The 20585-nt window shown below is 36.9% G+C and overlaps 1 protein-coding gene and 1 long non-coding RNA gene across 11 annotated transcripts in view; both read right to left on the bottom strand.

The window, feature by feature from the left end:
- The window catches only part of LOC114146208 (uncharacterized), a 37260-nt gene extending 35118 nt beyond the window's left edge, over positions 1-2142 (bottom strand). For 2 of the 4 annotated variants that reach the window (XR_003595862.1, XR_003595864.1), the window contains exons 1-2: positions 1972-2140; positions 1526-1592 (exon numbers count right to left, since the gene is read on the bottom strand). This is a non-coding gene — a long non-coding RNA (uncharacterized LOC114146208). Of the gene's footprint in view, positions 1-1525; positions 1593-1971 lie in introns of all 4 variants that reach the window. The other 2 variants (XR_003595863.1, XR_003595865.1) reach the window with 2 other exon arrangements.
- A 5792-nt stretch (positions 2143-7934) lies between these two features.
- The window catches only part of LOC114146419 (microtubule-associated protein 4-like), an 85312-nt gene continuing 72661 nt past the window's right edge, over positions 7935-20585 (bottom strand). For 6 of the 7 annotated variants that reach the window (XM_028020426.1, XM_028020430.1, XM_028020432.1 and 3 more), the window contains 5 exons: positions 17199-17291; positions 16113-16194; positions 15912-16021; positions 15531-15702; positions 7935-14237 (listed from right to left, as the gene is read on the bottom strand). In XM_028020426.1, coding sequence (XP_027876227.1) covers positions 14233-14237; positions 15531-15702; positions 15912-16021; positions 16113-16194; positions 17199-17291 — 462 coding nt within the window. In that variant the 3' untranslated portion in view covers positions 7935-14232. The remainder of the gene's footprint in view (positions 14238-15530; positions 15703-15911; positions 16022-16112; positions 16195-17198; positions 17292-20585) is intronic. The other variant, XM_028020429.1, reaches the window with a different exon arrangement.

The raw sequence follows: 20585 nt of genomic DNA, 5'->3' as shown, positions 1-20585 counted from the left end.
ACAATATCAAAAACATTATAAATTCAGTACTCTCCATATTTATTTGCAACCTTGTAAGAACTAAATTATTTTATTGCAGCAGCCTAAACTTTCATGGAAAATTTAATGAAAATTCAACCCATAATATGATGACTGTCATTCAGTTGAGGAAAAATAAATCATGCGAAAACTGGGTTTTTGGACTGTCAAGATTATTGGCACCCATATCAACTTTATAAAATAAATAGTGAAGCATTTTTACTGGTGCTTTACCTTTTAAAATTGACTAGTATTGAGTATTTTATTAGAAGTTCACAACATCCTGTTTCTGTGGGGAATAATTGTGTAGTAACACAGAAGTAATTTACTCCTTGCCACTCAAAATGGAAAAGACAAGAGAACATGCCTTTGAAATAAATGTTGATCTTCATTGGACAAACAACGGCAATACGAGAATAACTAGTTTTCTAAAGTAGCCCATGTCCACAGCCAGTACAGAAATTAAAAAGTTTAAAACAATTTAAGCTTTAACCAAATAATTATTTGAGATTTATCTCACTACCAATATTCCCATCCACTTAACAAAACAATGAAGAGGATTTTAAAGGCTGTAAGAAAATGTCTCCAAAGCTCCTTATGAGGAAGCAGCAAAATTATCAATACCATTCTCCTCCAAACCATTATATTTTTTTGTTTTAAGAATTCTTATACATCTTTGCTAGGGTTGCTGAAAAATGTGGAAAACTGCACTTCAACATTTTGTCCATAATGTTATCTTATTTATCTTAAAATTATGCAATATTGTGCAATAATTATGAACTATTGAACATTTCATTGGTAAAGTACATAGTATAGTATTCTATGCAACACAAATGAATAAAAGGTTGATATGTCGACCAAACAATACTTAGAATAAGTAAAAAAAAAAAAAAAGCATCCAAACCCCAAACAAAACCTTAAAAACAGATGAACTAGTACACAATCTAGATCATAGGACATATAAAATAAAGACATTAGCGATGACTCATTTTTTACACAACATCATAAAAAAGAAAATGTGAACTTTGTGCATAGAGAAAAGCAATAACACTGGATTTTTAAATATTAACAAAATACTTTGTCTTAGGTAGAGAGATTTTTTCCCAAGTTTAACTAAATGTCAAGCCAAGTGATACCTCACCAACAGTGACAAAGCAATGGGATTGATGACTTGGTTTTAGTTCCTATGACCCTTTGCATTATCTCAGGAAAATAGAGGGATTTGGGAGGTTTTGTAGTTGCACCATATTATCAACATACATCCAGGCATGCCGATTGTTACATAAAAAGATGAAATGCAGTAAAATAGCAGAACCAAATGATGGACCCACTAACTCCATGAGGATAAAAAAAAGTTAAGCCATTCTAGAAGATCTATTTTTATTAAATATCAAAGCTTTACTACTTGAGGTCCTCCAGCTGAACAAACTGTAAAAATCAGCTCTACTGAATTTTTACCAAATGCAAATATGCTCCAAGTATGATCCCCAGTACCTAATGGCGTTACCTGTTAGTGAGATGCTGGTATGAAGGATGTCCCAGTCCTCTGATGCATGCTGCTTCATGGTATCGGTCTTTGATGTTTCAATCGAAAAACACATAAAAATAAGGGAATTAGACTCTGTAGCTCTTCAAACCGTCCACATAGTAAATTATTGCTTTTAACATTTAATCAAAAGGTTTAGAAAGTGTTACATTCTTAAACAACCTAGATAATATCTGTGAAAGGCATAGATTTTTGCCTAGAAACATATTATGCTTTTTGACTACTTCTTTAAGCTCTTAGATATCTATTTTTCATTAACTGTAACCAATTCTTAACTTAGGAGATGTAGAATTACAAGCATCAGTTTAACTAGGATACAACAAAAAAGTAGATTGATTTAACAAGCATATGATACTTAGACATTTCACAAATTAAGAAATCTAAAATGTAAAACAATCGAGCCCTACCTGTTCTCACTTTTATTTCTGAAGCAACGTTGAGTCCCAAGCACCAAGGTACTTCTTTAATCTTTAGTAGATTTCAAACCTGAGCTTATGCAGTGATGCTGCAGTCACAGACAAGTTTATTACTGAAGTGGAGTCAAGGAGATGGGCAAGACAGCAGAAGGGCATATGGAGGCAGGGACACATATTCAACACCTCCTCAAGTAACCATCAGAACATAACAAGCATTCTAACAATAGAAACTTCATCTGAAACCACAGTTGTCATAGATTGCGAAATTAAGAGAGACAAGGTGCTTCACATCTCCCCTTGTGATCACAGAAGTCAGAGATACAAGGACTCTGGACAGCTGGGAATGGGGACCTTTCATGGAGGACAATCTGCTATGTTAAGGCTGGGAATAGATTAGAGTCAAGTAGTTCAGAAGTTTACATTGAGGCAAAGATGTAGTGTGCATTATGGATATGTTGGGGAAGCAAGCACAAAAAAACACTTGCAAGGCCCAGCATGGATTACTGATAGTGTTGGCACATCAGAGGCAGTCTAGTGGTACAATTTTTAAATAAACATGTTTGGCTATGGTCACAATTTAAAATAGTTAGATGAAACAAGGTTTTTTTCTGTAGAATAATACAGTTCCTTGAGTGAAATAATTATCTATTTTCTATCAATTCAAACTACTAGTCAGATAGTACACCCACTTAGGTCTGTAGAGTTGGCTCACAGTATTTATCTTTTTGTCCCCTAGTTCTGATCTAATTAATTTAAGATTCTTGGTATGATACATCAAAAAGGTTAATAAATTCAATGCAACTCAGTATCTCTAAGGTGCAGTAAAGTAATCTGACTCACCCACGAATGGAGCTCAGATACGCTTGAAGGTTTCAACAGAAATGTTTGGGTTACCTTTTAAGCTTCAGCATTTCGTTTCCTTTCTCTGCAGATTTTGAGGCATGTCCAGACAGCGATATTAAAATCAGGCCATTCTCTTTATGCCCAGTTAAAAAAAAACTAAGTATAAAGTTAGCTTTTACAATTTGCTTGTATATTTCTACATCCACCCAAAATGTATCCTTTCTTCTTTTATTTTCATAAGATACTTCATCTTCTGCTATTAAAAAAAATCTACAATCCATTAGCTTACCATCATCAGTGTGTGAATGGAAATGACTGATTTTTTTGTAAAGCTTCTCCGAGAATCCTTTGACAGTTGAAAAGCACTATACAAGTCTGATGTCATTACTAAATTTTCTGAAACATCTTGAGTAGAGAAACAGGAGCTTTTGTTTCGAAGAACAAACACAAGCAGTAAAGGCAGCCGTTGTGAATGTAGGAAAAATTCACGGAAACTTGGTTTATCAAACTGTCATGTTTAGGTGTATTGTATACTTGGTGAATCTGTGACTCTCCCTTTTCACCAGGATATGCTTGACACAAACTAGGCAATACCCAGTTCCCAGTCATAAGATCAAACAAGGTTTTAATAAGTTCTAAAGATAACTTGCAAAATTTTGCATTATGCCAATCCTATATTGAGACGCCAGGCAAATTGTTGGAGTGACCAGAGTTTTCTCAGGCTGTATGGAACATATAGTACTGATAAGTACAATATGACACCAGCTTTCAATTTATAAACTTACAACCCAGGCACAAGTTATACATCAGTAAGGCTACTCTAACACACTAACATTCATCCTATGGATAACAGGAAGGACAACTTTCAGCTGGAGGAGCATGAATACCCACAAGTGAACGGCTGTGTTTTCATCCAGATTTAGAGCAACTTTTGTAAATCCAATAGACCTCCTAATCTTTGAAAGATAACACTCTATCAGCAATATCCTCTCAACAAAAGGAAATCAATTTACTTTTACTGTGACTTGTTTGATATTGTTTGACAAGCCAGATAGTAAGACTGGGCAAGTTGCTTCCTGTAATGACAAATGTACTACAGAACTATAACATTGTCCGTATATATGATGTTGTTGCTTGACATTTTGTCCTGGTTTAAGTCTCCAGTTCTCAATCCTAAATTCCAGCCCAGATAGATTTAAAAAAGCACATGACTTGTCATAGATTTTTACAAACACGTATAATCAAATATAATTTACTCAAAAAAAAGTTTTCGCTGAATGAATCAAGTAGAATCAGTTTAGACCAAATGAATATGATCTTTGGATGTAGAAATATTGCCATAACACTATTATAACTATTAGATTCATGGAATCAATAAGTATATTAGACCACATTCTGATTATCTTTTGAATACTCTCTCCCTCAGAGACTATTTAGACCCAAAGTCAGTAAAAGGTGCATTACACAGTGTTACTGATAAACCCCAGAAACAGTTGTATATTTAATTATGGAACATTAATTAACAATTAATTAAATTCCAAATGTCACACCTGTGGTAACTCAAAATTGTGGAAACATCTACCAGCAACAACTGACTGTACTTAAAATAAAAATCATTACTAGGTAAAAATAGAACTATGACAAAAGTGTTGTCAGTACAGTAGCTCCTTATTAAATAAATAAAATCTAATACCCCTCTAAATAAACTGGATTTTATGTAATTTCAATGTTCATCCCTTGAGACCTTTTTTGAATTACTGCATCTTGTCTATTCCTTAACCCTCACCTGTTGCTGCTTATCTGAATACAGGAACGCTTTGTCCCTCTGCTGTGCGTCAGACACTGACCCTCAACTGTAAGCTGAAACATCAGCGCTCGGAAGGCAGCCAGCAAGAATTTCACAGGTTATCTTTGAGCCCAAGGTTGCAATGCCATGCCATCCAGCCATCAGGAGCAAGGGTAGAAGAAAGGGGACAGCTCACTTTTGGGACCATTTCAACTTGCTGTCAATACATGGTGGAAAATTGAGTTACCATCACTATTTGCCAAGAAAATTTACATTGTAGTCTCATTGTCTGCAGGCAGTGTTTTATTTCACTGTAATACAAATATGGTGTATCATGGCTGTATCCATGATACACCAAATTTCAGTTTTTTATGTTCTGACCAAAGTTTCTTATACAGCGAGCAACTTAAACATGCTAACAAATAGTTTGTCATTTGTTAGCATGTTATAAATATGGTAAGAAAAATATTTTCAAATTTGTTCAATTTTAAAACACAAACCGTTTCAAAGCATTTATCCTTTTTTTCCTAGTTGTGGAACTGGAGCAATTCCAGTTGCATCAAAAGTGCTGAATTGTTTATTGAAATGAGTTTAAGGCTTCACAAATCACAAACTTGGTTTTAAATATTCTGCTATTAGTTGACAATAACCTAGTCCAGGTTTGAAAAGTCTATGTGTAGCTTTTCAACTAGAGTAGATGAAATGTGTAGAAGGTGGTGGAAAAATTAGGTGGACTCGCCCTTAACCCTTTCATGCATGAATGATCCTTTGTGTCAGAATTTTTTTTCCATTTTTAAAATTTTTTTTCTTAAGGCATAAAAAAAGGTAGGAAAATTTTTTTGTAAAAATATATTTTTTTAATTTTCTTTTTTTTATGTGATCAATTGTAATTTTCTCCAAATACAAAGTTGTTATTTGAAAAATACATCAGTAGTATTGTTCCTTAGGGGTTATCTGATGTCACAATATTTTTTTTACGTGCAAGAGTCGTCTACAGTAGAAGGAGGGACCGGGTCGGTTCTCATGCTTTTTTGTCTGTCGGCCATATTGTATTTAACAAAAATAATTTCTTGCATTTGCAGCTGATGGCCAGTAGTTGATGGTATATTTTATGATGCATTAGTGTCCACTTCAGTGGTCTGTGTGCATTTATAACATAAAAATCCACAGGAAGCACAAGAAAATGGCTTTTAGATAGCTGTCCACTGTAGTGACCACTAGTGATGTGTCGGTCGCTAACGAACCGGCTCTAAGAGCCGGCTCTTTGAAGTGAACGATTGGAACCGGCTCCACAATGGGAGCCGTTTTAGGATCCTATTTGGGAGCCGGGTTTTTTTCTACAGTATATCGCTGTCTCTCCGCCTCCCTGTCGTGCTTGTGCTCTGCAAGTGCCAGAGCCGATCGTTTTTCCCCACATCGTTTTTTTTTGTCCTGCGGTGCCTCGCTGTCTCTCCCCCCCTTCTCCCTCTCCTTGCGTGTTTTGCTCTTTTGCCAGTGCTAGAGCGGAGAGTTTTTTTCCCTTGGTCGGTCCACTGCCCTCATGTCAAGCCTGTGCTCCACACATCTGACCAATCACACATAACACTGAATATTATTTGATATTTGTATTGTGGCACCTTTTCTGTTATGAAGCTGCTTTTTTCATATTGTGGTGAGTGTTTGTATTTATATTTAACTGTTTAATTTATTTTAAGTTATTTTTGTGGAAGTGGTGCAATTTTGTGATAATTTAACTGGTTATAATAAAAGGTTTATTTATAAGGCATTGTTATGCACCAGTTGTACTCATCATAAGTGCTTAACAATGTCAATAATGAAACAAAATATTATAAAATTAGGTTTAAGCTATTAATTAATTAATAACGTCAAAAATATATATGGGGAGCCGTTTGGGAGCCGAAAGAGCGGGCTCTCCACAGTAAGAAGAGCCATTATAGCCGCATCTCGAAAAGGAGCCGAAAATCCCATCACTGGTGACCACTATGCATGAAAGGGTTAAGCCATTCCCCCGAATCGGAAGCTGCAATCGGAAACCAACTTCAGCTTCGTGTCAAAAGTGTTGTAGCTAAATGTGCGGAACATCACGTTTCTGCACGAAAAGCACTGCAAGTCAATTTCCTCCCTGTTTTGTTTTAATGTATCTGGTGGAAAAACAGCAAGTTCACTCTAGAAGTTTGGACTAAATTTCTGGACGTTAAAATACACTACAGTTTTATTGCACAAGCTAGTAACGGCTAACACGGCTTCAAGTGTTAGCCGGCGCCTTTGAATCACATAAAGTAAATCTATTCGGCCTTCACTCCAACAACTACATCATTATTTCAAAAAGTATCTACAGCTGAATAAGTACAGTGTCTACAACAACCCCCAAAATTCAGACCTACCATATGCGTCCATCTTCACATCCGCTAGTTCCATGTTTGACCGAAAGATGGCGCAGTTTCCCCAACACACCTGCATCTCATCAGCTTCTTCGCTAGTTTTCTCCAAAGCGCCTCTTTGCAGATTAAACACGTGGCACGAAGTTATGACTGTGAATGCAAGGATTCTTTTGGGTAAGTATTTTATTGTAATAGTGGTGTTTATCTAAAACACTGAGAAATAATTTTAAAAGGCCTGACAAATGTCTTGTATAAAGAGAAAATCCCAAGTTAAAAATCAGTAACTTTACTTATGGTACAAACATGTAGCAGTATCAGACCTTGTCATCTCAAAATGTGATGTTTTACCCGAGTATAAAACTAAACTACCTAAATGCATAATAACTTTTGCCATCAAGCTTTATAGAATCTTGTCAGATTTGTTTTGTTTGTTTTAGAAAGTCCAAAGCAGCTCTAAAGGATGGACACTTCTCTTATAAAATTTAACTGAATTGGAATCTGCTTGTACAGGTACAACATTATTTAAAAGTTAATTTATTTCAGTAACTCATCTCACAGTGAAACATCATGAAAACATATAAATCAGAATATTACATCAGACCAATCAAAACATTTTAAGTACAGAAATGTGGACTGAATAAAAAGTATGTCTAATATGTCATTAAATCACTTTTAATCTGACAAATAAACTTCATCAGATATTCCAGTGAATTTATTCGTGTATGGTCACAATGATTTGATCGTATATTTTTATTATGAATTCTTGCTTACAAAAAACTAAATTTAATTTAAACAGTTCAAGTATTTAAATTAAATTCCTTAGTGTTTAAAAACACTAACAATTTTTATGCCCTTATGCCTTCACTACATATCTAGATGTTATTAATTGCACATTCGTCTTTAAAACCCAGTTTGTCACGAAATAATGAAGCAACAACACTGAGTTTTCTTGCCCATCTTTTTTATTTTATGATTAATATTCACATCACTAGTTAACAATTAAACACAATGAACATCTCTTTCATACCAAATATTCAGAATTGAAGGGGGAGATGAGAGCTATCTAATGGGACGGATGCTTCTAACAACCAACTGCTGGTTTGTTGTCTCCTGCATGCTCTTGCAACGGTGTTGTGCTCTAAACAATAATACAGCACACGCTACAGAGTGTCCACTCAGCAGTACTGAAAGGAAGGCTCCTTTGTCTGCTGTTGAAAAATATGAAGTCTGTGGTTGGTTTTTAAGGATGAGCAGGGGACCGAAGCACAGCTTTTAGTGTGAAGTGAAAGCTCTGCTTTTGATGTTTAATCAGATTTTTGGTTTTACTGAGCAGCCAGCCAGTGGTTGCTGTGAGTGGAATAAAAGATAAAACAATCAGCTTCTTTTTCAGTACTGGAGTGTTGACAAACCTCTGTAGGACTGAGACAGGTTGGGGCTCCAGGTACATATCTACCAACACACTACGTATTCAGTTATGCTACATGTCAATTTCACCTCTAATTTTTTTTTAACGTGGACTTTAGGTTTAGATTTTTTCATAATTCTGTTGACGGTGATGAAACAATTTGGTCCAAGACTTGCCCTAACTTAGTCCTGTGTTGGTAGTTATGTCACTGTGTTAGTTCAGGGGAGGTCTAATACAGGACATGAGTCCATACTACATGCCAAAACACAAAGTTTGGTTTTCATTACTCTCACTCTGTTGTGGTAGACATCAGACAGATCAGGCCAGTACGCGTCGGTGCATTTCACACCGATTACGTCACTACTTCCTGAAACCAGTAATTAGTGTCGTCGTGTTTAATCGATCTTCTGAAAACAGAACAGAGACAACCTCACACATATATTCAGATGTGTTGAACACATTTTAAAAAACATTCTTGAAACTTCATCAGCCCTTTTCTTGGAGAAAAAAGGCAGACTCTGAAAAAGGAAAAAAAGTATGTTTCCTTACTTATGCTTTCACCCGTACAATAACACTTTTATTGAGCTAAGCTGTTGCAGGTTTACATGAACAGGTATGTTCAACTGGCAACATCCACAACATCCCGTTAAAACGTAAGATTTTTTTTTTTCATTTTTCTGTTGTTTTTAACTTTAATTAAATACTTCTGGGGTGATAAAAACACAGTGTTGATTATGTACAAGGGACAGTGTGAGATACTAGTGGAAGGGTGTTGTTAAAAGGCTACTCGGAACCATTGTGAGTTGATATTAGAGTGAATCCGGTTATTACCTTTTGTCCAAGCTGCAAAGCAACATTAACTTCTTCCCATATCATCTTTCACTAAGTGATGCTGTACTGAATAATAAGTAATGCAATTCTATTAAATCTTTATAATCTTGGTAGATTTAATGGACCATTCCTGATCACCTCAACTGTAGATTTTGGCAATAATAACATCAGTTTGAAAGCTATACATTACAAATAAGTATTATATAGAATTAGATTTTTAGTGGTCTGGTGCAATAAATATGTAGAGATTATTTATTTAATAAAAGATAAAATGACAAAAACACTCCTGCTTTTGAAAAATATTGATTTTATATTCCCAATTTCCCTTGATTTGACCAAGTCATTTATTGAACAATTTCTTACGATATCAGTCAAAACAAAGTTAATGTAAATAAGGAAGAAAATGTTTGAATTTGGTAGAGACTTAGTAACCAGGCTAAGTTGTATTAGCTTGTAAGCTAATAACAATGTATTTCTTACATTTTGCACTTTTAAACATTATAGCAACATGTTAATTAAAAGTGATTGCAGTACTCTGTTTATAAAAGATTTTAGATAAACAGTTTTTCTTTAAGTGCAACTATTGCCAAACATTAAATGTAAGGCAGTCATATTAAATGCATATTGACTGTACCCTTAAACCAGTCATGTTGTGCTAATACATTAGATTAACAAAAAACAACATTTTTTTTTATTTTTCCATTACAAACAAACCAAACTGAGTCCAAGTGTTGGTGCACAACTTTTTGAACATGTCTGTCAGTTTGGCAGCACATGGAAAACTTAGTATTTACAGTTTTTATGCGTGTAAATAAAGTTTGAAAGCTACTATCTTCTGCTAATAACGTACATTTTGTTAACCCATCTTGTTGTTACGTCTATCCTAGTGTAAACTATATTAAAGAAAGGTGGCTCAAAGTTCATTGAGCCTTTTGAGCAGAAGATAAAAAATATACGATTCCAGTCAGTAAATGTGACCTTGCAGTTTGGCCAGAATGTAAATCCCGGAGAATGTCGACAAGAATATCATCGGGGCAGCCTGGAGAGCTGAGTGTTTGACTATCAAAGCCAGCAGCACAACACCGATAACCCAAGTTCCACTAAAATCCACTAAACAGCAGCTCATCTCCTCATATGACGGCGCACTCTTACAATGAGCTACTGAGACACAACAACACTACAACTTTCTCCTATTCCTCTATACACAGTCCAGCACCTACATCTATCAAAGTGCTTTGATATTTCAGTTATTCTGCCTGCAAAGAAAAAAACCAAACCAAACCAAAAAAAAAACAAAAGAAAGGTTCACATTATTATTATTTTCACATATGATCCACGCATGTGTCATGTGACGTGTGTTGCTTTCAGGCAACTCGAGGGATTTGTTTGGAAGGAACGATACGATAATAAATACGCCTATATGTTGTTCGTAAGTTTTCTAGACTTAACTGTTGACTATTTGATCACTTGCTCTTTGATCACCGTAAGTTTCACTAAACTACCAAGACGGTTTTGTTCCCAGAAGCACAGACGTACAGTACACAGCTGACAAGATTTTACCAATATACAGTAAAGCAACTTGAGTACAGTTATATCACTTGAGTGCATCAAGAAATGAACAAGACTGTGTTCAAAGTGCACAAAACCTTTTTTTTTTCCCTGTAAGGAACCTTTACACGAGCCATGTGGTGCTGATAATATTTAGTGTTCCAGACACAATAACAGAGCGCTAGCTTAAATAAGTACAGTATAGGGGAATCTGGTGGGGGATGTTTGTCAGTTAGCTTTTTTTGTAAAGTCACAGAGCCAGACTATCAGTGTTCAAGAGGCTAAGCAGCGCTCTCTACAGGATGAATGCAGTAGTAACACTTCACACATCTGACAACTACAGTACGCCACAGAGATGTCGCAAATCCCTCAGTGTATTCACCAGAGACCATCCCAACCTTGAAATCACTGTGAGCAGGAAGGACACAGCCTACTCATGTTTGATTTGTGACGCGTAGCACATTTTGGAAATGTTTTGGCCTAAATCAAAGCCACATCACAGTGTCGAGGGGAGCCTGCACTAGAAATAATGTACAGCAATTTACTTTAAGGGAATATGTTTAAAACAACCCAGCCAGCTGCTCCAAAAAGCATCAATGTATGTGTATAATAAATGTGGCGATGTGAACAAAACTGCTTTTAGCTTCTCCTAGTTTTAAAATGAGAAGTATTTTAGAAAGAAAACTTCAAATATACGAGCTGTTCTGGGATCTGCTTAACTAAAATACTGCTGCATTTTAGAGCTGGGCAGTTCCTGCTGTCCAGCGTTGTATGATTTAAGAACATTCTGTATATTTAAACGGCATCCAACGTAAATCAAACATGCTGCACAAAAAAAAAAAATGTAACAAAAAACTTTTTTTTGTCATCTATTTACAATACAAATGTCAGGGTAAAATATGTCCTAAGAAGAGCAGCAGAAAACTTGAAACCTAACGATCTGCTCCTCTGAGTCTCACTGTAAGCGGTGGGATTTTATTGTGTACAGGAAAACCCCTAAATGACCATAAAGTTTTAAACATGAATGCTATGTTATTAGTTATTAGGTAGCTCTTCCTATAGATTAACTGTCTCCTAACTCTGAACTTCTGTTCACTTCAGCAGTTCTCTGTCCTCTTTCTGTCTTTGTGTCACGTAAATGCACAGGTGACAAGAAGCCTTCATTTATAATGTTACTGTATTGCTGTCAGAAAGCTGGAGAAAGACACAGGAAGAGGAAAGAGATACAGAGACGCTGCAACATGGGAAGCCAGTGTGGAAAATATGCAACAATGACAATGAAACAAACCATTGTTGCAACAATATTAGTATGTTAGTGTGAACTACCCAACCACAAAGTGGTGGCTTTTAGTGTGTGACTGTTCGGTGCTCAGGCACACCGATGTGTATGTGTGTGCGAACTTATCCTATAGATATATATGCGAGTGTGTTAGTGGTTCATTGCCTACAGCGAGGGCTTTCAACCCTCAAATCTGGTGATGCACATAACCAGGAGGGGCAACAGATTCATAAGGAAAAAAAGGGACCGTATGCCTGCTTTTCTCTAATGATTGTAGACCAGACAAGTCTCAGAGTAGCAGCTGTCTCACAGGAGTGCAGGAAAGTGTGGTGGACTATAAAAAGGTTAGCGTCATGAGTAGAAAGGCAGAAAGATGTGTTGAACAGAGTAATATATACTGTATGTCTGAATGTCTGGAAGTGCTTAAATGAGTCTGGCGTGGGAGATCTGTTTTTCTTTTTGCCTTTTCAAATGTACCGAACTAGACCAACCTCTATTAAATGCTTAATACGGTAAAAAAAAAACAACGACTGTTAACTAAAGATTGCTGCATCTTCATAAGCATTATATCCAGACTGTTCAGTACTCATCTTTGTGTACAACTTGGCACAAGAATTATTCTAAATATTGCGTATTTGCGGTTAACACATGCTTGTGACAGCCACTGGAAAAGCTTCTGGTCTTTGTTTTCTAGATCATAACATCAATTCTGCCAGGTCATTTTCCATAACCAGACGATAGATACTGTCTGCAATTACTGTTAAAGGAAGTACACAGTATACCAATTCCTTTATGTTTGTTGATTTAAAAGGAAGCAACCTAAAGTAACAATCAAAGGGACTAGGTCTTCCTGTTACAACCCTAACTTACAACAGTATAATCAATTTAAAGCCAAGACCACTCAGAGAAGCTTCAAACATTCTCCATCCTTCCTCTTTCAACATTACTTTGAGGTAATCACATTTTCTAATGTCTAACTGAAAGAGCGAGTTTGAAAGCTTGAAAGAATAAAACACGGCAACTATGAATACATATGTTCGGCCTTACTGTTATCTGCTTGAAAAGTATCACTCTCTCGCAACCTGAATAACACGCAGACACATCTTGGCATGTCATAGAAAATATAGATTCCCTTTAAAGAGCTTCCCACATCCCTCTGACTACAGTTTTAAACATATCTCTAGTGAAAATAGCTAACTTTAAGTTTTCTTCTCTTAGTAAAAAGATTGACACTGAAGAAAGTTGTTAAATATGGTATGTTCGCGAAAAAGATCCATTTTTTAAATTTCCGACTTATAGTGGACAATCAAAATGAAAAACAGGTTGATTCTGGTCATAAGCTGGTTTCTTGGTGCTTCTTTCATCCTAATGTGCCGCCTACGTCTGACAAAAATACACTAGATAAGCTATTGAACTTTATTTTGAACTTTATTTTGAACACTTCTAAGTTGATTAAAACTCCATGGTGTACTCTGCAACCACTTCTACCAAGTCTATCAGGAAAATTTTAATACGGAGTTAAAAACATTACTGCAGTTATTTTTTTCACTGAATAAACCATATTAACCATATGATAATGAGTGTGGTTAAATAGTGTGAGCTGTTGAATACCAATAAGAATGACTAGATGAGACGTAGTGACATCTGAAGGACTGAACTGGAAGTGAAGTACAGTTCTACTGACACGGTTAGAACATCAGTGGAGTTTTGGAAGGTGAGGGCTTTTCAAGGAGATCCGAGAAAAGTCAGCACTGAGACTCATAGGTTGAACAATATTTGAAGTAGGTGACTCTGCTTAAGGGTATTTTCTGTGTCTGGGTTGTTAGATTTTGTGAACAGGGGTAAAACTTAACTATATCTGTGGTTACAAGATATTAAGCTGGTGGAACCCCACAAAGAGCTGTGTAGACAAACAACAAGTGGTCTTCTTTGTAGGTTACGGGGAAAAATGTCAGCTCGGGTGCTTTTAGAGGTCAAAGATCAGGGTCGGTAGGAGGACACTGGCAGGCGGACCTCAGAGAAAGACTGAGAGGCAGTCGGTTGATTCGATGCTGCAGTGGGTGAGGTGAAGGGCCGGGCCAGAGGGAAGTGACTGTGCCGTGGTAATTTTGTTGGTCAGTTGATTGGCAGGTCAGTGAGCGTCATGCATGTCCCACCACTATCTGGAGCTCACAGGGACTCAGTCTGCAGAAAAACAAAAACAACAGACTCAGAAAACACAAGAAACACAGAATCTGGAGAGATGATGAAATGGCAACGACAAGCTTAAAAAATACTGGATAGATGGTCTGTAGATAATAGTTTGCTGCTGTTTCGTGGAGTTTCATTGAAATGGCAGGTCAAAAAGTTAATTTTTTTATGGTACCGGGGTCAATAGAAAGGCACTGGCAGGTAAAGTCCTGCGTCTTGGCCAGGACTCACTTGAAAATAGGGTTTTAATCTCAGTGGGATTGTCCTGGTAAAATAAAGGTTGAATAAGGAAAAATAATGCTGCAGCCATAAATCAAATAAGCTAAGTCTGATACCAGCATGAGGTAGAAGATTCCTGCTGTCTTTGATCTCACAGTCTGGTGGCCTGTTGCAGTAATGAAGAGTAATTTATCTTCAAAGACCTGTTAATCTTTACTCTGAAGGTCTCCTCATAATTTCATTTGTTGGCTATTTTTATCACTGCAGCAGAGCACGTACACCACGTAGGTCTGTTCAAAGAAAAAAAAAAAACATAAAAAAGTAAACTCCGGGATGCATTTGCAATTATACCTTAACTTAATATGCTTTAAAACCAAGATAGTTTTTCAAATTGCTCACATTTGGTTTCTGAATTGCAACCACAACCAAAACCACTCCTCACTGGTTCCAAGATAGTAGGCAATATCTGACCGACTTGGAGGAGTTCTCTATGCTAGTAAAGCTCATTTCTGGTACCTAACCTCCAGGACAAAAAGTTCACCTATTCTCATTAGCAAATATTTTCCAGCTCTAGTTTAGATCAAACCAAATTCATGTGCTGGAACACGCTAGTTAAAGCCGTGACCTAAATCCAATCAGAATGAGTAGCAACACCAGAAAAATGCTGATCATATGTGCTCTCCATTCCATCACGTTTCAGCTATCTTGCAAAGAAATATATGCACTACTTTCTGCTGGCCTAACAGATAAAATAAAAACAATGTACAGTGACATTAGGGGTTGCACCATGATATACAGTGAAAAATATGAATGAGTATGAAGATTTTTGAAAGGCACTACAGTAGAGGATTCAGCTCTGTGTTCAAACACACCCTTGTTCTGGGTTGTTAACCACAAACAAGAAGTCTGCTGTTATCTCCTCTTTCCTCTGAGTGTAGGCCATCTGTCACATTACTGTGTGGTGCAAGAATAAAGCTTGGCAGATAAAGCAACAACTGAAAAGTTAAAATCACAAATAAGCTTTTTCAATTTTGCCAAAATGAGCACTGTGTAGGATTTGGCACCCACTTTTCTCAGCGATGCGTTTGTCTATGCTAAGGGGCTCCTTTAGACCGTCCCCTCCGAAAGGAGAAGGTGTGGGCTCCTTCATGCCGTTCTCCTTAGCAGCGCCTGCCGGTGCAGTTGTTTGTTGTGGAGCGCCACTTGCGGGGGAAGATGTCTTCTCTCCTGTTTTTTCCTCCTGCGACCAAATATAGATGAGCACAAGGACACACACAGACAGGTGGGCAGAAAAAAAAAAAAAAAAAAAGAAGTTTTTCTCACAGCCAACTCTCAAACTCTCACACCACCTAGTGGCGGTAGGCAGTAGCAGCACAGTGAGTCAGCAGGACCAGAGAATCTTAGCTGTCTATGAAAAAAACAACACTGCAGACTGTGTTTAAATTTAACCTTGTGTCCATTTGTCTGCTCGCTGCCTGGTCCCACGTTGTCCAGGGATCCGATCTTAGACTTGGCCTTGATGTTGACCTTGTGGGATTCGATCTTCACGTCACCACCGCCTGAAGCAGGAAAACAAATGTGGCCGTGAGAGCACAATGGAGGCAGTTAATAGTTTAAAGGGAGGAAAAACAGAAGAGTTTAAAGTTGAACCTGGCTTATGTTTGATGTTGTCCTTGGAGCCACATTTTGAGGTCACCTTGCTCAGGTCAACCTTCTTATTCAAGATTTGCACCTGGAGGAGAACACAAATCAAAATGCTGCCCATTAAATCACCAGATCCAGCGCAGAACGTAGCACTTTAGCGTTCGCTCAGCTTTACAGCAAAACCCATGTACTTTTTGAGGTGTCAGCATCATGCTTTTACTGTATGTATGCAAAATGCAGGAGAATACCATTCAGCTTAAATTTCATAGTGAAACATTTTGAACATACTTTATTTGTCATGTTCTTTTTTTGTTTTTATATGTCTCACAAAAGTGTCTATCATGATGCATTTGCTGCTTTTTATTTATGGTACTGTAGGAAATGTGGGCCTCCCGTGGGATTTGGATTTATTTTAGACACTCGGATTTCTTTTTCAGGCATCAAATGATCACAACATGCACACATTTATATAAATCAATGTAAAATGGAACACAATATGTGCAGGTAGATAGTCTAACAGAGGGAAAATTAGCCTTGCTAAATCTTTAGACTGACTTGGTACATAAATCCTCGCTATATATATTAATACAATAAAACCTTCGGTGTTTTATTCACAAGCCTTAGCTGGCAAAGCCGTTGTTGAGAGCAGCCAAGAGATGCAATGGGATAGTGCAGCAGGTGTTTAAAGCAGATGGGAAGAACAACCGGAGGGGTGGACGCTCAAAAGTAAAATCAATCAAAAGTGCAAACAGTGGGGGCCACTGATGTGCTAATTACAATGCTTCAATTCCAGGCTACTTTGAAGATGATCAGTTTCATTTAAACGTTTGATATAGAAGAAGGCGGCTTTATAGCTGAACTCAATTTCCTCCTCACTCTGATGGATACTCCAATAGTTTCTAGATCAGACCCAATCAGCGAAGATCGACGGATCCAGAATGTCCATTCTGCATCAGAGTGAATGGATCTCTTTGAAAATTTGGCTTTAAAGCAAGCTGTGAGGGTTGTGCATAATATGTATATAAAAAAAAGGAGAGATGCAAATGCGTCCAACCGATCCAGAGTCTTGCCCTTGGCTCCAGCAGTACTTACATTGCCACCTCCAGGGACATGTTTGATATTGTCCTTGGAGCCACAGCGGGAGGTGACGTGGCTGAAGTCCAGCTTTTTGTGCACTATCTGAACCTAAAGACAGGCAGGCGGACACACACACAAAAGCGACAGATAGAAAGAGAGAAAGGAAGAGAAAAGAAGAGAAAAAAAAGGAGAGGAAAAAGAAAGAAAGGAGCAGCAGAAAAGAGCAGATCAGCTGGCGGCTTTAGATGGCCAAAAACAAAGTAGACTTGTACTAAAACTATGGAAGAGATTCTGTTATTCAGTTGCTTTGCTGTTAGCTCAGTGGTTCTTGAAAGCATTGTTAATTGCACATTTTAGGGAATGCTTCTGTAAAGGGGGGTGCGTTCTGACAGAATAACAAGAGTGCTTCCATAAAATGCATTAACTACATTAAAACAGCACAGAAAATGAGACCGAGCACATGCAGCAAAAACAAAGAATCAGTGATTTTAGAATTGGTGCTTCTCAAAACAAAAGAAACAGAAAGTGACAGACGAGGCTGCTAACTTTCAAAACTTTATAATGTAGCTTGTGCCCATGATTCTTTTTAAACAACCTGCTGCTATGCACATTTGTTTGGCTGAGAAGAAAAAAAAAAACCTGAGACAAGAGGCTGACCTCCAAAGCAAACCTGTCCTTCACCTTCAAGGTGAAACATGATGAACATTTAATGAATACGGTGATTTTTGATTTTGTATTCTGCTTACTCTCACTGCTCCCCCTACCCACTCTACTGCTGCACACTGCTGATCAGATGGCTGAAAGAAGACTCCTACACTTTTGTTACACTTACAAGAAAGATAAATTCAAGCAAACACACACACACCCACACACACACTAAAACAGACTCTGTTGGGCATATTTGTAAAGCAGCTGAATGCTGGATGACTAACAAACAGGTAGCCCAACTGATAAAGTAGCTAAAATGATCTGAAACACATGTTGCTCAACAGAAAACAAACAAAAAAAACTAGATAAAACTGCTATTGGTCTTTTATTAATCCATGTCAAGATAAAAATAGAAATACAATATATTTAACTGTGATATTCAATACATTATAGTAGGAAAGTGCTAAGATTTGATGCTTTTCGGTAAAAGCTTTTAAATTATGTTATACATTTTACATTTGTGTGTAAGCACAGCAAAACTACTATATTTTTACACATGGTTAAAGGGAATATCTCATCTGAAAATTCAAAGTCGTCTGAAATGAGGTGAGAAGAAATACTCCAAAGCTTGGAGGTGTTTCTGGTTCAATCAAGAATAATGAAACATGGATATGATGCTGCTTGATAAACACATGATCAAAATGTTCAAAAGGTTTTATTTAATAAATCCTAATCTTAAGAAAATAACTTCTGAACTACAAATTATTTATTGCGCTGTAAAAATGGAGTAAATTTAGCTCCAAATTGCAAAATTTTTTGATGTTGGCAAGAAGAAGCACGTCATCTTCAATAGTAATAAAAGTATATTATGACAGAAGAAACACTTTTTTTGTTGTGCACTGAGGTGACTCAAGTGTAGGCAATGAATTAGAGTTAAAGGAGACACTTTATTAATAGTATTGACTAAAGACGTTTGAGAATAAAGCCAAGCAAGGTGGCAGAAATGAATCACATGAATCTCTACTACGTATTCGACATAAAGATAAACGTTTCATTTGTTGCCTCTGTGCTTGTAGTGTGAAATAAAAACGCCCAGCAGCAGACGTAAGGCGGGTTCCTCCAATCTCTTTGTGTCTACGTCTCCTTCGCTTGGATAAAACACAACATGATGACGCAGGTGGAACAGGCGATGGATGACTCACTAAGCACAGCCAGCACACATACACTAATCACGTGAGCATACACACACAGGAGCAGCTGGGGATAAACACCTTCTCCTGCTGTGTTTTTTCTCGTTTATGTTGCACTAAAAAAAATATAAAAAATAATCAATTCCAAGCAGACAAATCAAGTTGCTGTGGTGTTACGGTTCATTTTTAATCCTTAATGTTTATGAGCAATCGTAAACTAAAACTGTAACTTTCAATCATAGAGACTGCAATAAGATAATATTCTACAGCATTTCTACCATTAAAGAAAGGCAAAGCCTGTTTAAAATGGTAAATGGACTGAACTTTTACAGCGGTTTTCCAGTCATACTAACTGCTATAAGTGATTTACACAAGAGCCACATTCGCCCATTCGCACTCAAAAACACAATGATACAAGATACACAGATTAGCAGGCAGCTTAGTGCCTTGCCCAAGCAGGGACAAATGTGAAAGGAGGAATTGATCCCACAACCTTCAATTGCAAGACACCTGAACCCACAGTCACCTTATTCGTTCGTTTCATGCGGTAAAACGAGTCAAAACTTTAAATTTGATGATGTGAAAAACTAAATTCTTGGACAGAGATTATGGTACCTACTAAGTTCTTTGTGTCTTGAATATTGTTTTCACATTTTGTGATGTCAAAACCACATATTTCAATGTTGTTTAGGGATTTTCTCTGACAGGCCAAAATAAAGTAATGTATAAGAAGTGGAAAAAAAGTGATGCATGGTTTGAAAAGGTTTCAAAACATAAAACCATAAAAAACATAAAAAAATTGAGGTGTGCGTTCGTATTCAGCCTCTCCTGATCTGATAGCCCTAATTACAATCAAATCTCTTCAGAAATCAAGTACTTAGTAAACAAAGTCCAACTGTGCGTAATTTCAGTATAAGTCCAGATGTTTTGAGAGAGGCTCTTTTGTCAGAGTTTGATGTTTGTTAGAGAAAATCAGTGAATAAGCAGCGTTAGTGAGACAAAGTAAAGTCAAGCTGTGGAGACGTTTAAAATCAGGGCTAGGCTATGAAACAATAAGAAATGAACATCCACCTAAGTCATCAACAGAGCAGCTCTGTTGTAGCTCTGGGACAGGAGCAGAGATTGTTAATGATTCAGGTCAAAGCACAGCTCAACTCTAAATCACATTAATTTTCTGTGGTAAAACCGGAGAACTAATTTTCACTCATGCTGTCTAATCTGACTGAGCTTGTGCTATTCTGCAAGTCTATAGACGTGCAAGGCTTGTACAGACATACTAATTGCTGTTGTAATTGCTGCAAAAGATGATTTTATAAAGTATGAAAGTGGGTGGGAGGGTTGGTTGAATTCGTAAAAAAAAACCCCACTTATGATTATTATTGTAAAAAAATATGCTAAACCCAATTATTCTTTCTTGTCATTATTGTGCACTGCTCTGTGTTGGCCTGTCACATAAAATCCAAGTAAAATAGATTTGTGCCAGTAAATGTAAAAAGTCCACAAAAAACAACCCAGAATTCACATTGTTTATTTCTTAGGCGTTTTTTTTGTTTGTTTTTTTTTT

This window comes from Xiphophorus couchianus, chromosome 6 (assembly GCF_001444195.1).
Source record: "Xiphophorus couchianus chromosome 6, X_couchianus-1.0, whole genome shotgun sequence".
Taxonomy (NCBI): domain Eukaryota; kingdom Metazoa; phylum Chordata; class Actinopteri; order Cyprinodontiformes; family Poeciliidae; genus Xiphophorus; species Xiphophorus couchianus.
Note: the sequence above shows the minus strand (reverse complement) of the source record. Positions and strands in the feature narration are given on the sequence as shown.